Raw genomic sequence first — 15,373 nt, 5'->3', positions numbered from 1 at the left:
GTGGAGGGAAAGATGAAATGGTGTGAAAGGGTGAATTGATGTGGTGTGGAGGGGAGGATTGATGGGGTGGGGTGTGGAGGGGAGGATTGGTGTGGTGTGGACGGGTGGATTGATGTGGTATGGTGTGGAGGGAACGATTGATGGGGTGTAGTGTGGAAGGGAGGATTGATGGGGTGTGGTGTGGAGGGGGAGATTGATGGGGTGTGGTGTGGAGGGGAGGATTGATGGGGTATGGTGTGGTGTGGACGGGTGGATTGATGTGGTATGGTGTGGAGGGAACGATTGATGGGGTGTAGTGTGGAAGGGAGGATTGATGGGGTGTGGTGTGGAGGGGAGGATTGATGGGGTGTAGTGTGGGAGGAAGGATTGATGGGGTGTGGTGTGGAAGGGAGGATTGATGGGGTGTAGTGTGGAAGGGAGGATTGATGGGGTGTGGTGTGGGAGGAAGGATTGATGGGGTGTAGTGTGGAAGAGGGGATTGATGGGGTGTGGTGTGGAGGGAACGATTGATGGGGTGTAGTGTGGAAGGAACGATTGATGGGGTGTGGTGTGGAGGAGAGGATTGATCGGGTATAGTTTGGTGTGGAGGATTGGTGTGGTGTGGTGTGGAGGATTAATGGGGTGTGGTGTGGTGTTGAGGATTAATGGGGTGTGGTGTGGAGGGGAAGATTGATTTGGTGTGGTGTGGAGGATTGATGGGGTGTGGTGCCGAAGGGAGGATTGATGGGGTGTGGTGTGGAGGGGAAGATTGATTTGGTGTGGTGTGGTGTGGAGGGTTGATTGGGTGTGGTGTGGAAGGGAGGATTGATGGGGCATGGTGTGGAGGTAACTATTGATGAGGTATAGTGTGGAGTGGAGGATTGATGGGGTGTGGTGTGGTGTGGAGGATTGATGGGGTGTGGTGTGGTGTGGAGGATTAATGGGGTGTGGTGTGGAGGGGAAGATTGATTGGGTGTGGTGTGGTGTGGAGGATTGATGGGGTGTGGTGTGGAAGGGAGGATTGATGGGGCATGGTGTGGAGGGAACTATTGATGAGGTGTAGTGTGGAGTGGAGGATTGATGGGGTGTGGTGTGGTGTGGAAGATTGATGGGGTGTGGTGTGGAGGGAACTATTGATGAGGTGTAGTGTGGAGTGGCGGATTGATGGGGTGTGGTGTGGAGGGGAGGATTGATGGGGTGTGGTTGGGAGGAAACGGTTGATGGGGTATGGTGTGGTGTGGTGGATTGATGGGGTATGGTGTGGAGGGAACTATTGATGGGGTATGGTGTGGTGTGCAGGATTGATGGGGTATGGTGTGGAGGGAACTATTGATGGGGTGTGGTGTGGTGTGGAGGATTGATGGGGTATGGTGTGGAGGGAACTATTGATGGGGTGTGGTGTGGAGGGAACGATTGATGGGGTATGGTGTGGTGTGGAGGGGAGGATTGATGGGGTGTGGTGTGGTGTGGAGGATTGATGGGGTATGGTGTGGTGTGGAGGATTGATGGGGTGTGGTGTGGAGGGGAGGATTGATGGGGTGTGGTGTGGAGGGAACTATTGATGGGGTATGGTATGGTGTGGAGGGGAGGATTGATGGAGTGTGGTGTGGTGTGGAGGATTGATGGGGTGTGGTGTGGTGTGGAGGATTGATGGGGTATGCTGTGGTGTGGAGGATTGATGGGGTGTGGTGTGGAGGGGAGGATTGATGGGGTGTGGTGTGGAGGGAACGATTGATGGGGTATGGTGTGGTGTGGAGGATTGATGGGGTATGCTGTGGTGTGGAGGATTGATGGGGTGTGGTGTGGAGGGAACTATTGATGGGGTGTGGTGTGGAGGGAACGATTGATGGGGTATGGTGTGGTGTGGAGGATTGATGGGGTGTGGTGTGGAGGGGAGGATTGATGGGGTGTGGTGTGGAGGGGAGGATTGATGGGGTATGGTGTGGTGTGGAGGATTAATGGGGTGTGGTGTGGTGTGGAGGATTGATCAGGTATGGTGTGGAGGGGAGGATTGATGGCGGTGTGGTGTGGTGTGGAGAATTGATGGGGTATGGTGTGGAGGGGAGGATTGATGGGGTATGGTATGGTGTAGAGTGGAGGATTGATGGGGTATGGTGTGGTGTGGAGGGAACGATTGATGGGGTGTGGTGTGGAAGGCAGGATTGATGGGGTGTGGTGTGGAGGGAACTATTGATGGGGTGTGGTGTGGAGTGGAGGATTGATGGGGTGTGGTGTGGAGGGGAAGATTGATGGGGTGTGGTGTGCAGGGAACTATTGATGGGGTGTGGTGTGGAAGGGAGGATTGATGGGGTGTGGTGTGGAGGGAACGATTGATGGGGTGTGGTGTGGAGGGAACGATTGATGGGGTGTGGAAGGGGTGTGGAGGGGAGGATTGATGAGAATGAAGTATAGAGAAAAGGAGGTGGTGGTTGTGTCTGTTTGAATAAAGGAATGAGCAAGGTTCGTGGATTGATTTATTGACTGATTTGAAGTCAACTCACTGTCGGTGACACGGCACATTCTCCATCTGCTGCTCACATTGAGCACTCGCTCCCTGTATTTGCCTTGCTCTAAACAAGATGGAAAAGTATCGAAAAATGGCTCAGCATCCTGCTTGGTATGAAGCCGTCGCCATGGAAACTGGATTTTAGAAAATCAGCTTCGATAGTTAAATTTTCTGTGTAGTGCTTTTGAGAACGGCTTGGCTTGTCAGACGGAAAGAAAAGAATGTGGAAAAGATTTTGCGTGGAGTACAAGCCTACTGTGGGGAGTACTGGAGATGAATTTCGTTTTGTTGCCGTATAAATGCCAGAAATATTGTTGGCCCCATTCAATTGATATAGATCCCATTAGAATTGCTGGAACATTCGCCGATTTTCAGCCTGTGCTAAAAAGAAAGTAAAAAAAATCAAAGATATGTTTAAGAAAGGCTCGTGAAAAAACAATCTTTTTTCAGGAGTAAAATTGTAACGTAGAGGTTTTCCTTTCTGTACATTTTTTTTCTCACGTCTCTGTCACTCCAGTATCCCGCAGTAGGCTCCCAAGGCCTGACTACACCAGAGCGTTAGGTTTGTGAGGTCAGGCATTTGCCTCTTCTTCGCACACACCCCTCCCTTTTTGTTTTGAAGCAGGTGCAGTATAGTGATATGACTCAGCCCGCGAGCTTTGACACCCCTTTGACATGTGCACACAGCAGCACTGACGGAAGAAATGTGCAATCACAAAATAGCTTTTACTCAAGAATGGCATAGCCTTTAATTCTGAATATGTCACACACAATATACGGGCAATGCAGAACAAACACATAATTATGGTTTTCCGGTGTCAAATGATCGGTTTTAGGACAAGCCCGCAGCTTTCATTGGGGAAGTGTCTGGGTTTGTTCCAATTGTACCGTTTATTGACTCGCTTGTGTAAACAGTGTGCTTAAGTGATAACCCTGTCTATGTAATAACCCGGTTTCCATGTGTGTGTGTACGTGTGTGTGTGTGTGTGTGTGTGTGTGTGTGTATTCTAGTGTGCTGGCTGAATCGGGAGCACAAGCAGCATTGACTTGAAGTTGTGTACTTTAACTCACTCAGTACGACCAGTCCTCTCTTCTCCTCTACACAGACCCCTCGGATGTCCAGTGGGTGTCTGAATGACCCAACCTTTAGCTTCCGTCGTCAGAATTGTGGTATTCTTTGTCAACATTCACCTCTTCAGTATAAGAGCCTTCCGCTTGCAATATTTTGATGATGGTAATTGGGGTTAAACGCTGTTAACGTCGTCTCTTTCGCCGTTTCGTATGGAGAGAGTTAAAGTGTATGAAAAGAGTTACCACTATTTATCGTCATTTACTCTACTTGCCTCTTTGTTTTTGAAGTTGTAGATGCGTTGGATTAATTGCGGATGTCAGGCCTCTGCTCCTTTATTTTTCTTCTTCTTCTTCCTTTCAACAGCAGATGTAGCGTAGCGTGTATGGATCAGTCTGTGCGTTGTGACAAATGGAGGTGAAACTGTGTGTTGTTTTTCACTGAATGGATAGATCAGAGATTTGAACTTCTTTGAACTTTCTCTCGGTGATGTTTCACTGCCAGTTTCTCTCTCCGAGCAAGCTGGTAAGTAATGTTTGGAAATTCGCCAGTGATTTCCAAATCACTTTACAATCGATGTGGTGAAGAGACATGGGTTGTTTGATTCTTTTTCTTTTTCTTTTTTTCCCCCCCAAGTGACTGGTTGCCCACGCTGGAGAACTCTTCAGGGGCATTTTGATGGGAAGGTGTGTGTGTGCTGCGCGTTCGGCTGGGTTCAAAGCAACAAGAACCGAAGGGAAGAAAGAAAGAAAGACACCTGGCACTTTTTTTTCTTTTGTTTCTTCTTCTTCTTTTTTTTTTTTTTTTGTTCTCTCGCATTTTTCTTTCAGATCTTTCGTCCCCTTTCTAACGTCCCGTACCTGTACCCTGTGTTTGGTTCTAACAGCTCTCTGTCCTCGTAGCACCCTGTCCTGACAGCTCCCTCTACCTGGTTCTAACAGCTCTATGTCCTCATAGCTCTCTGTCCAGACAGCTCCCTCTACCTGGTTCTAACAGCTCTATGTCCTCATAGTTCCCTGTCCTGACAGCTCCCTCTACTTGGTTCTAACAGGTCTATGTCCTCATAGCTCCCTGTCCTGACAGCTCCCTCTACTTGGTTCTAACAGGTCTATGTCCTCATAGCTCTCTGTCCTGACAGCTCCTTCTTAATTCTAACAGCTCCCTGTCCTGACAGCGCCCTCTACTTGGTTCTAACAGCTCTATGTCCTCATAGTTCCCTGTCATGACAGCTCCCTCTACTTGGTTCTAACAGCTCTCTTTCCTTATACTTCCCTGTCCTGACAGCTCCCTCTGCTTGGTTCTAACAGCTCTATGTCCTCATAGCTCTCTGTCCAGACAGCTCCCTCTACCTGGCTCTAATAGCTCTCTGTCCTCATAGTTCCCTGTCCTGACAGCTCCCTCTACTTGGTTCTAACAGCTCTATGTCCTCATAGCTCTCTGTCCTGCCAGCTCCTTCTTAATTCTAACAGCTCCCTGTCCTAACAGCTCCCTCTACTTGGTTCTAACAGCTCAAAGTCCTCATAGTACCCTGTCCTGACAGCTCCCTCTACTTGGTTCTAACAGCTCTCTGTCCTCATAGTTCCCTGTCCTGACAGCTCCCTCTACTTGGTTCTAACAGCTCTCTGTCCTCATACTTCCCTGTCCTGACAGCTCCCTCTACTTGGTTCTAACAGCTCTCTGTCCTCATAGCTCCCTGTCCTGACAGCTCCCTCTACTTGGTTCTAACAGCTCTCTGTCCTCATAGTTCCCTGTCCTGACAGCTCCCTCTACTTGGTTCTAACAGGTCTATGTCCTCATAGCTCCCTGTCCTGACAGCTCCCTCTACTTGGTTCTAACAGCTCTCTGTCCTCATAGCTCCCTGTCCTGACAGCTCCCTCTACTTGGTTCTAACAGCTCTCTGTCCTCATAGCTCCCTGTCCTGACAGCTCCCTCTACTTGGTTCTAACAGCTCCCTGTCCTTGGTTCTAACAGCTCTCTGTCCTCATAGCTACCTGTCCTGACAGCTCCCTCTACTTGGTTCTAACAGCTCCCTGTCCTGACAGCTCCCTCTACTTGGTTCTAACAGCTCTCTGTCCTCATAGTTCCCTGTCCTGACAGCTCCCTCTACTTGGTCCTGACACAGCTTCCTTTACTTGGTCCTGACACGGCTTCCTCTACTTGGTCCTGACACAGCTCCCTCTACTTTGTCGTGACACAGCTTCCTCTACTGGGTCCTGACACAGCTCCCTCTACTTTGTCGTGACACGGCTTCCTCTACTGGGTCCTGACACAGCTCCTCTACTTGGTACTCACAGCTCCCTCTGCTTGGCACTCACAGGTCCCTCTACTTGGTCATGTTCCTCTACTTGATCCTGACACAGTTCCCTCTACTTGGTCTCCCTCTACTTGGTCCTGACAGCTCAATCTACTTGGTCTCCCTCTGCTTGGCACTCACAGCTCCCTCTACTTGGTACTCACAGCTCCCTCTGCTTGGCACTCACAGCTCCCTCTGCTTGGCACTCACAGCTCCCTCTGCTTGGTCCTGTTCCTCTACTTGGTCCTGACACAACTCCCTCTACTTGGTCCTGACAGCTCCCTCTACTTGGTCCTGTTCCTCTACTTGGTCCTCACGCCTCCCTCTACTTGGTCCTGACAGCTCCTTCTACTTGGTCTTTTTCCTCTACTTGGTCCTGACACCTCCCTCTACTTGGTCCTGACAGCTCCTTCTACTTGGTCTTTTTCCTCTACTTGGTCCTGACAGCTTCCTCTACTTGGTCCTGACAGCTCCTTCTACTTGGTCTTGTTCCTATACTTGGTCCTCACACCTACCTCTACTTGGTCCTGACAGCTCCTTCTACTTGGTCTTGTTCCTATACTTGGTCCTCACACCTACCTCTACTTGGTCCTGACAGCTCCCTCTACTTGGTCCTGTTCCTCTACTTGGTCCTCACGCCTCCCTCTACGTGGTCCTGACAGCTCCTTCTACTTGGTCTTGTTCCTCTACTTGGTCCTGACAGCTCCCTCTACTTGGTCCTGACAGCTCCTTCTACTTGGTCTTGTTCGTCTACTTGGTCCTCACAGCTCCCTCTACTTGGTCCTCACACCTCCCTCTACTTGGTCCTGACACAACTCCCTTTACTTGGTACTCACACCTCCCTCTACTTGGTCCTGACACAGCTCCCTCTACCTGGTCCTCACACCTCCCTCTACTTGGTCCTCACAGCTCCCTCTACTTGGTCCTGATTAATTTTGGTCCTAGTTAATTTTTTTAAGTTTTATTTTATTTTATTCTGCATTGTTTGTTTTAACCATGAAGTACTGGCTGGTTGGTACAGATGAAATTTGCAGAAGAGCCACCAGTGTTAGCAGTGTGTGTGTGTAGGGGGTGGTGGGGGTTGTGTGCTGTTTAAAGTGGGTGTGGGTGTGGGGGCGATTGTGTGGGGGCGTGCGTGCATGTGTGTGTGTGTGTGTGTTGGGTCGGGTATTGTGCTGCAGAGCGTAGAGGGTTGTGTTTATTGCATGCTTTCAGCGCCAGCAGGCTGCGTGATGCACGGGGCTCCACGTGGACTTCAATCACAGAAAGGCTGGTGGAAGGGGCTGGGTGGGGGCGTTGTGTGTGTGGTGTTGATGACGTTAACATTTACGACACTTGGTGCAATGTTACAGGTCTCCTGCCCCACCCTCACCCTTTCCCTCACCATCCGCACCACACCACATCCAGGGGTTCTGCTGCCGGTATGGCGACCCGACGTCGTCAAAAGTGACACGAATGGCGCGTGACACCCGTCTCCGTTTGATGTGGCAGTGATACAGGTGCCACCTGGAACGAGACGGAGTAACGCTGATTCTTCTGAATGATCTGAAACAACCAACGTTTGTAACGCCCTTTTTGATCAGAGTTACAAAAAAACAACACAACCTTGTTAACCACAGTAATAAGTAAGTCCAGAAAGTGTCAACCGCCCGTTCCTAACACGGACAGATGCAGCCGTGGTGTTTCCCATAATGGCCGATGTTGAATGAGTGAGAACAGAGAGTGCATTGGTGTTAAAACCCTTTCACCGCCTGTGTCGCATTTCAGCACCAGCTAGGTAGAGTGGACAGCTGTTTGTGTTACATCGTTACATCGTAGGAAACAGCACGGCATTGGTGCACCGGTACCCACACTTCATCTTTGCCTGTTGTGGCCACTGGGTGACGCTGAAGAGACAGTGCTTGTCAGTGTCTACACAACGTGAGGTGAAGTGTGACTGACTGTGTCTCCTCTCGGTGAAGGAGCAGGCGGCGTGACGACACTGCGTGGAAGAAAACAAAGGACTGCCTCCTGTGTGGACGTGTTAACAGGCAGATGTCCCTGATGTGAACTGAGGTGACTGTGTCTCCACTACTGTGTGACCGAAGCCAGTGACAGTGCAGGAGACACGCGTCCAGAAAGCAACACCATCACCACCAGCAACATCCCCATCACCACCAATACCACCAACAACGAAAGCAACATCATCAGCAACGTAAGCATTATCGTCAGCAACGTACGCAACATCGTGAGCAAGACCATGGACTGCAACATGAGGGCCAGGTGAAGGGTGTTTCAGGGACCTCGTGTTGCTGCCTGTTACTGACTGCACACCTCGTCACTGTCAGCATGGTGAGTCACCTGTGTCAGTGGCGTGTGTGTGTGTGTGTGTGATGTGTGGAGTGTGTGTGTGGTGTGGCGTGGTGTCAGATACTGCTTCAATGAATACTTGTCCTCGTCTTTCTGTTCCCCTCTTTGCCTTTCTTTGGGTTTATTTTTCTTCATAATTATATCCCCAGCCCATGAAATAAAAAATTTAAAAAATAAAAATAAAAAACCCCCAACAAAACACAAAACTGAAGTTGAATAGGGAGGATAGTTTTGTACTGAATCATGAAAAATATTACATAGTCCTGAAACCGTCCGTGGTATGTCTCTCTTCAGTAAAGCCTGCCTGATCTCATTCATCGTTAGCTAGGACATATGAGATATATATATATATATATATATATATATATATATATATCCTTTGTTTCCACAGTATGTAGTCATTCGGACGAAAATTCTGCAGAAAAATCCACTTAGGAAAAACAAATAAAACTGCACGCAGGAAAAAATACAAAAAAATGGGTGGCGCCGTAGTGTAGCGACGCGCTCTCCCTGGGGAGAGCAGCCCGAATTTCACACAGAGAAATCTGTTGTGATTAAAAAAAAAAAAAAAAAAAGAAAGATATCCGCTTAATAGATCATTGATTTTTTTTTTAATCCTGGTTCTCTGTTACTGGTACACTCGTGAACGGTCAGAAACGGACGGCTATACATTACGAGTTTACTCGTAAACGGTGTAGAATGAGCTAATCAACACCTGAGGGCAGTCAGAGTGGGATTTGAGTGTTGGTGGGGATTTAGGATTGAACCTTCCTTACCCCCCCCCTCCCTCCCAACACTCTGTGTTGCAGACAGCAGGTTGAGAATGAAGATGAGGTATGTATGTTTTAAAAGAAATGCTTTGGTGATGATTTCTTACGAAGGCAGTATTCACAAGACAATGCCATGGCAAGTCAGAGTTAAAAAGGAGGGAAGGCAGTATATGCAAATAATTTACCTAACTGTTTTAAAAGTAGATACATTTCTGTTGCTCACAGCATCTTGGGGTCAGTCATCTGAAGGGGGTTCGGGGGGGGGGGGGGCTGGGGGGGGGGGAGGGATTTGGACTTCCGGTTTTGTTTTCAACAGCAGAGATAGGTGTGTATATGCTGTGTTTGTCCACAATCAAGATATGAAACAACAAAGATCTGATAATGTAAAACATAATGGTAAGTAGATAGTGTGATCTTCACCAGAGTTTGGGGATCTGAGTTTAAGAAGCTCTGAGAAAGGAGGCTCACATTGTCAAATGGAATAGGTGAGACGGTTGTTATCATTAGCTAATCCAAACAGTGTGTATGTGTAGGACTGTGACTGTAGTGACTGTGGATGAGTGGGGTAATAGGGAAAGACGACTGAGCTTTGTTTTGTTTTGACATCTGCTTGGAGTCTTCATGAGTAGTGTATGGTGGGTGGGGGTGGGGGGCGAAAAGGGAAGGAGGGGAGCAAAACTTCAGTGGTTTACTAATTGGTTGAATCAAATCATGTTGACAGTTGATGATAAGATAAGATAAGATAAGAATAACTTTATTATCTCCAACTGGAGAAATTTGGTCAGGTGCATTATCACAACATAGACAAGTAAACAACATGAGGACCATAAGTGTAAAAGTCAACAACAGCTTTTACGAATATTACGAAGATACAAATGTATATATATATATCTATCTATATATATCTATATATCTATATATCTCTCTCTCTCTCTCTCTCTCTCTCTCTATATATATATATATATATATATATATATATATATATCACATTCACCGTTTCATACGTACATCCACACACTGCAGGTAATAACTAGTATTCTTAATGTAAGAATGTGAGAATATTGCCTTTTAGTTTTTATGTCAAGTGTGCATCCATTCTCTGATGCTCTTTCCATCCATGATCATTTCTTTTCCTTTCCCTTGAGTATTCTATCAGGGGAACCTCTCACTACGCCTCTCTTCATCTCTGGAGAATATTGCCAACAGCTTGTGTGCGTCCGACATTGCAGGAAGGCTTGTGTGTGTGTGTGTGTGTGTGTGTGTGTGTGTGTGCGCGCGTGTGTGTGTTTCATTGTTTATCTGTACTGTTTACTTCTTCATTCACAGTGCAGTGTTACCACCTGTTGTTATTCATTTTGTTTTAATTTTGACACTTGTGTGTTTCCGTGAATAAGTGTTGTGTGTTAGGACATTGTTTCTATTTGTCACAATGTTGTTTGTAAGGACACTTGTTTCTGTTTGTCACTGTATTGTGTGTTAGCAACACTGTATGTGTCCACCTATCAGGGTTGTATGTTGGCAGGGTAGCGCGTTTCCGTTTGTCAGTGTTGTGTGTTTGGACGGTAGTGTGTTTTCACTTGTCACAGCGTTGTGTGTTAGGACAGTTTCCATTTGTCACAATGTTGTGTTAGCGAGGACAGTGGTGTGTTTTCGTTTGTCACAGTGTTGTGTTTTAGGACACTTATTTCCATTTGTGTCTTTTGTGTTGGGACACTCATATGTTTCCATTTGTCAGTGGTGTGTGTTTGGACACTGTTTCTATTTGTCACTAATGTCAGTGTTATGTGTTAGCAGGGTATGACTCGTAGTATAGTGTTATGTGTCATCAGGTCTGTGACCTGCTCACCAGGAGCCAGTTGCATTGCTTGGACGGAAGAGCCTAGTATGGTCGTAACCCGCTGCTAACTGTGCTTAGTATGGAACTGACCAATGGCGTAGTTCGGTCAACGTATGCATCAGTTTAGTCACGTGTAACTGTCAAAAAGTTAGAACCAAGCAATGCAACTGGCTCCAGGTGGCTGTGAAGGGACTGAATACACGGGGAACCCAGATTCATACCACTTGTTGACCAAGATGCATCCACGTGGTGATTCGCTTTTTGTATTAGTCAGGTTGCTCTTGTTATCTTCTGGATCATATTGTGCATTTTGTGGAATGTTTGACTTTGTATACCAGTATAAAAACGTTATTGAAGTTGGACCAATAGCTTGTGTATATACTTAAAGATATATATAAATTAAATCTTTTATATATTGTACCAGCAGCCTGGCAACAGACGGCGCCAGCTCATTTACTTCATGACACTTCATACTGATTAGTCGGAGCCTGTCAGTAGACTTGAATTGTAGTTTCTCTGCACTGAGCTTTGTTCATGTATGTCATGTCATTCCCACAATGGTGCGAACAGATGGATTTCTGGCTTTTTTCTCTCTTTTTTGTGTTTTTGTTTGTTTGTTTCATTGTCCCAGTTATGGGAATTTTGTTGTTTTTATATAGAAAAAAATTATTTCAGCTCCTGACACATTCCATGGTTGTCATTGTGCCTGTCTCAAAGTACAGTGTACAGTATTGTCACCAATATTATTACAAACCCACACAACAAACACTGTTCTTTTGGAAAGAGATTATTGGAGCAGGGGATCGGAGATTATTGGAGCAGGGGATCCCTGTAATGTGTTATGCTGTCTGTGGGTGCTGGGTATCATTGCCAACTTTGTGTATCACAACAGACACAGCAGTGGTGACACATGTTCACCCGGTATAGGGATTGATCGGGGCGGGTGTGTGTGTGTGTGTGAAGTACATTGACAGTCATTAATCTGTGTGTGTGTGTGTGTGTGTGTGTGTGTGTGTGTGTGAGAGAGAGAGAGAGAGAGAGAGTTTTTCTTCTATATAAGGTCTAGTTTTTCAGATGTTAACTTGGTCAAGTTTTCCACCTTCCTTTTTCTCTTTAAAGCATTTTGCCACGCATTTGGGCTGTGTTCGCTTTATTGTCGGTGTGTTGTAGGGTATTGCTAAAACTGCCAGTCACTGACTCGGGAAAAGTCCTTGGAAAATTAAACCAAAAGACCTATATAAAAAAAAATTAAAGAAATTTTAAAAAATCAATCCGTCTGTCTCTTTCTCTGTCTCAATCACTCATCCCTCTATCTCTCCCTCTCACCCCCCCAGTCCCCCCCCCCCTCTCTCTCTTTGTTTCTTTTCTTTCTTTTTTAATTCTGGGGTGATGCAAACCCTCTGACCAACCGAAGAGCAGCACGACAGCACACAGCACAGGGGGGTGGGAAGGGGGGTGGTGGAAACAGTGCGCCTGCCCTCTCTCTCCCCTGGTTCAGAGGGAGGGAGGGGGAAATGGGAGATAGGAGACGCTGAACCCAAATGAAGCATTTAACAAATTTAAAAAAAACCATCATTCCGGAAAAGCCTTGACAAACAGCGACATTATCCTCTGATGCATCCCTCCTTTACAAGCGCGTGCGCGCACACAAAGGTTTACTCGGACGCACGCACATACTATCACACAAACACACACACGCCCACACACACACACACGCGCGCGCGCGCACTGCACCATAGTGAGCACGTGAGCCGTTTTGCGAGGGATGTCGAGGGGCGGAGGATGAAGCCATTTCCTTGGTTAACCCAGTTTGTTCCAATGCACCCCGCGGATTTATCCGAGACGTCATTGATTCACGGCCCGCTCCCCACCGCCCTCTCCCCTCTCCTCTGCTCCCCCCCCCCTCCCCCACCCCAATCCCCCGGCTCCCTTAAACGTGAAAGGAGGGGGATGGGAAGGGGGCGGGGAAAGGGAGAATAGGAGTGGACTGGGAAGCTGTTGCGATAAATCTGATCATCAGCAACAATCTTCGGGAAGATGGAATGGAAAAATCATTAGCAATAATCTAGGGGGAGACGAAAAGAAAACAATCATCATCAGCAATCCTGGGGAAGACCAAAATGGAAACAATCATTAGCAACAATCTAGGGAGAGACGAAAAGAAAACAATCATTTTCAGCAATCTAGGGGGAGACGAAAACGAAAACAATCAGCAGCAGCAATCTAGAGGAAGACGAAAAAGAAAACAATCATCAGCAGCAATCTAGAGGAAGACGAAAAAGAAAACAATCATCAGCAACAATCTGGAGGAAGACGAAAAAGAAAACAATCATCAGCAACAATCTGGAGGAAGACGAAAAAGAAAACAATCATCAGCAGCAATCTGGAGGAAGACGAAAAAGAAAACAATCATCAGCAACAATCTGGAGGAAGACGAAATGAAAACAATGAGCAGCAGCAATCTAGAAGACGACGAAAAAGATAACAATGATCAACCGTGGCATGACTTCCGTGATAAATCTAGACTCCGGGATCACACTTTGAGGCACTTCTTTCAGCGATAGATTCATATGACAAGCAGCAGATTACTGTTCTGAATTGTCCATGCATTAAACCTGTGTGCACTGTGCAAATGTATAAGCGGAACATAGATTTTGAAAAGTCTTTTAACTAAGAGGTGAGTTTTTCGGCCAGCGGCCGGCTCCTATCCAGAGTTCAGTGTTCTGTGGGCTTAAATGGGGAGACTGGGACCACACAGTCGACTGTCATCCACTTCAAGGATGCGTCTTTGGGTGTGTTCCTCTAATTACCTGACCAACACTGCAAGTGTCTTTATCTCTCGGGCCTGGTTAGCGCCGGGATATCATTATGACAGGAAGCGTCGAGTACAGCCTCGTCACGCAGTCCTAAACCAAAATGGACCTCCATAGCAACATCGTCATCGTCCTCCTCCTTTATCATCATCAGTATAAACAAAACAGTATCACAAAGCCTGTGGCCTCTCATGCCCTGCTCTCGTGGTGACCTCATTTTCGATACCCCTCCACTTCCGTGCTTGGGGTGAGTCCTGTCAATGTCTTCAGTGTCGGCAGATTCATGGGGGACTGTTGTCTGAGGGACGTGGTGGCGGTCTCCACTCTTGGAGGGACGCTTACTCAGTCTGGCTCCGCGACTAAGCCATTATTGTCGTTAGTAGGGGGCTTAGTAGGTGGTGTCCTGAGTACGTTAAATCAGAACAGGCACCACTGAACACCACCGAAGTGACTCAGCAGCAGTGCTGGGTCTCCTCTGGTGTGTGGCCTCCTGGCGACCTAACATCGATGGTTCCCTGCGGACTGCCGACGCTGGAACTGTGACGGACTAACCCAGGTGTGGCTGTGTATGGGGGAATCTAAATGAGCGGCGTGGGAGTAATGCTACTGAAACAGTGCAGATGATGGGGCAGCCAAAAAAAAAAGTCTTTTAAGTAAAGTTTTAGGTAACTGACACTTTAGGTTAAATGTGGCCCATTAAGAAAAACAACAACAAAAAATTTTTATTCAATGTAAACTTACATTGCAGTAAGCAATTACATTCATTTGCCTATTTTATAGTTTTCGAGAAAAAACAGAACATACACATAATTAAGACATTGATATATGTAGGAGGAAAATGGGGGTGGGGTGTGAATATATAAATGTATGGGATGGAGGAGAATGGGGAGGGGGGAATCCAGCGTTCTTATGAGATGAACTGAATTGCACTGTAATGGGTTGACATACACACACGGCAGTTACAATACACAATTTTCGTGTGGGAAATACACTGTTGGACCTTAAGTATGTGTATATATATATATATATATATATATATATATATATATATATATATGTGTGTGTGTGTGTGTGTGTGTGTGTGTAAAGGGCCGTATCAACCACCATAAAAAGTCACAATCATTTGTAAGGTAGCCGAGTTGAAGAACAAAACTACTCCAAGAACATCGGCTTATATATTATCCATGTGTTCAGAAAATCGGAAGACATGCTGGCATATTGCAAGTTCATTCGTGCTACGTAGCCTTCTCTTCTGTTTGTACTCTTTTCTTTTCTTTTTTTTTTTTTATTATGCTTACGCTTACTAAGAAATACTTTCAAAAGAAGACCGTGATAGCAATAGTATAAAGTAATTAGTGGAATCTATGTGTATAATGTCGATCACCTCTTAGAACACAAATCTTTTTGTCAGCTGCATACTATAAGCTCTCATACATCTTTCATTCACCACTGCCACAGTCATGCACGAATTCCATTTCCTTCAAAGTCGGGAAGACGAAGTTATGACGTCATTCCGTCTGTAAGCATGATTTGACGTGAGCATCGTATGACTCGGAACACCGTGATAATTCATTGAGTTAAAACAGGAATTCTCTGCCCACTCCATCCCGCCTCCGGCAACTTACTTTTGATGACCACAGAAACAGTTTGTCCTGTGCCATGATGACGTTTATATGCGTTTCCAAGCGCAAGACATGGTAAGAGAATTCTGTCTCCTGTTGTGCTGATTTCAACATATCATCATTATTGAGAATAGA

At 46.5% G+C, this 15,373-nt stretch overlaps 1 protein-coding gene across 4 annotated transcripts in view; it reads left to right on the top strand.

Moving 5' to 3' along the window:
- Positions 1 to 15,373, top strand: part of LOC143285063 (guanylate cyclase soluble subunit beta-2-like) — a 92,170-nt gene that overhangs the window by 8,444 nt on the left and 68,353 nt on the right. For 3 of the 4 annotated variants that reach the window (XM_076592254.1, XM_076592253.1, XM_076592250.1), the window contains exons 1-2: positions 3,558 to 4,079; positions 7,200 to 8,178. In XM_076592254.1, the coding sequence (XP_076448369.1) occupies positions 8,176 to 8,178 (3 nt within the window). In that variant the 5' untranslated portion in view covers positions 3,558 to 4,079; positions 7,200 to 8,175. Of the gene's footprint in view, positions 1 to 3,557; positions 4,080 to 7,199; positions 8,179 to 15,373 lie in introns of those variants that run through there. The other variant, XM_076592251.1, reaches the window with a different exon arrangement.

This window comes from Babylonia areolata, chromosome 8 (assembly GCF_041734735.1).
Source record: "Babylonia areolata isolate BAREFJ2019XMU chromosome 8, ASM4173473v1, whole genome shotgun sequence".
Taxonomy (NCBI): Eukaryota; Metazoa; Mollusca; class Gastropoda; order Neogastropoda; family Buccinidae; genus Babylonia; species Babylonia areolata.
The sequence above is the reverse complement of the archived record's forward strand: the minus strand, read 5'-3'. Positions and strand labels throughout refer to the sequence as shown.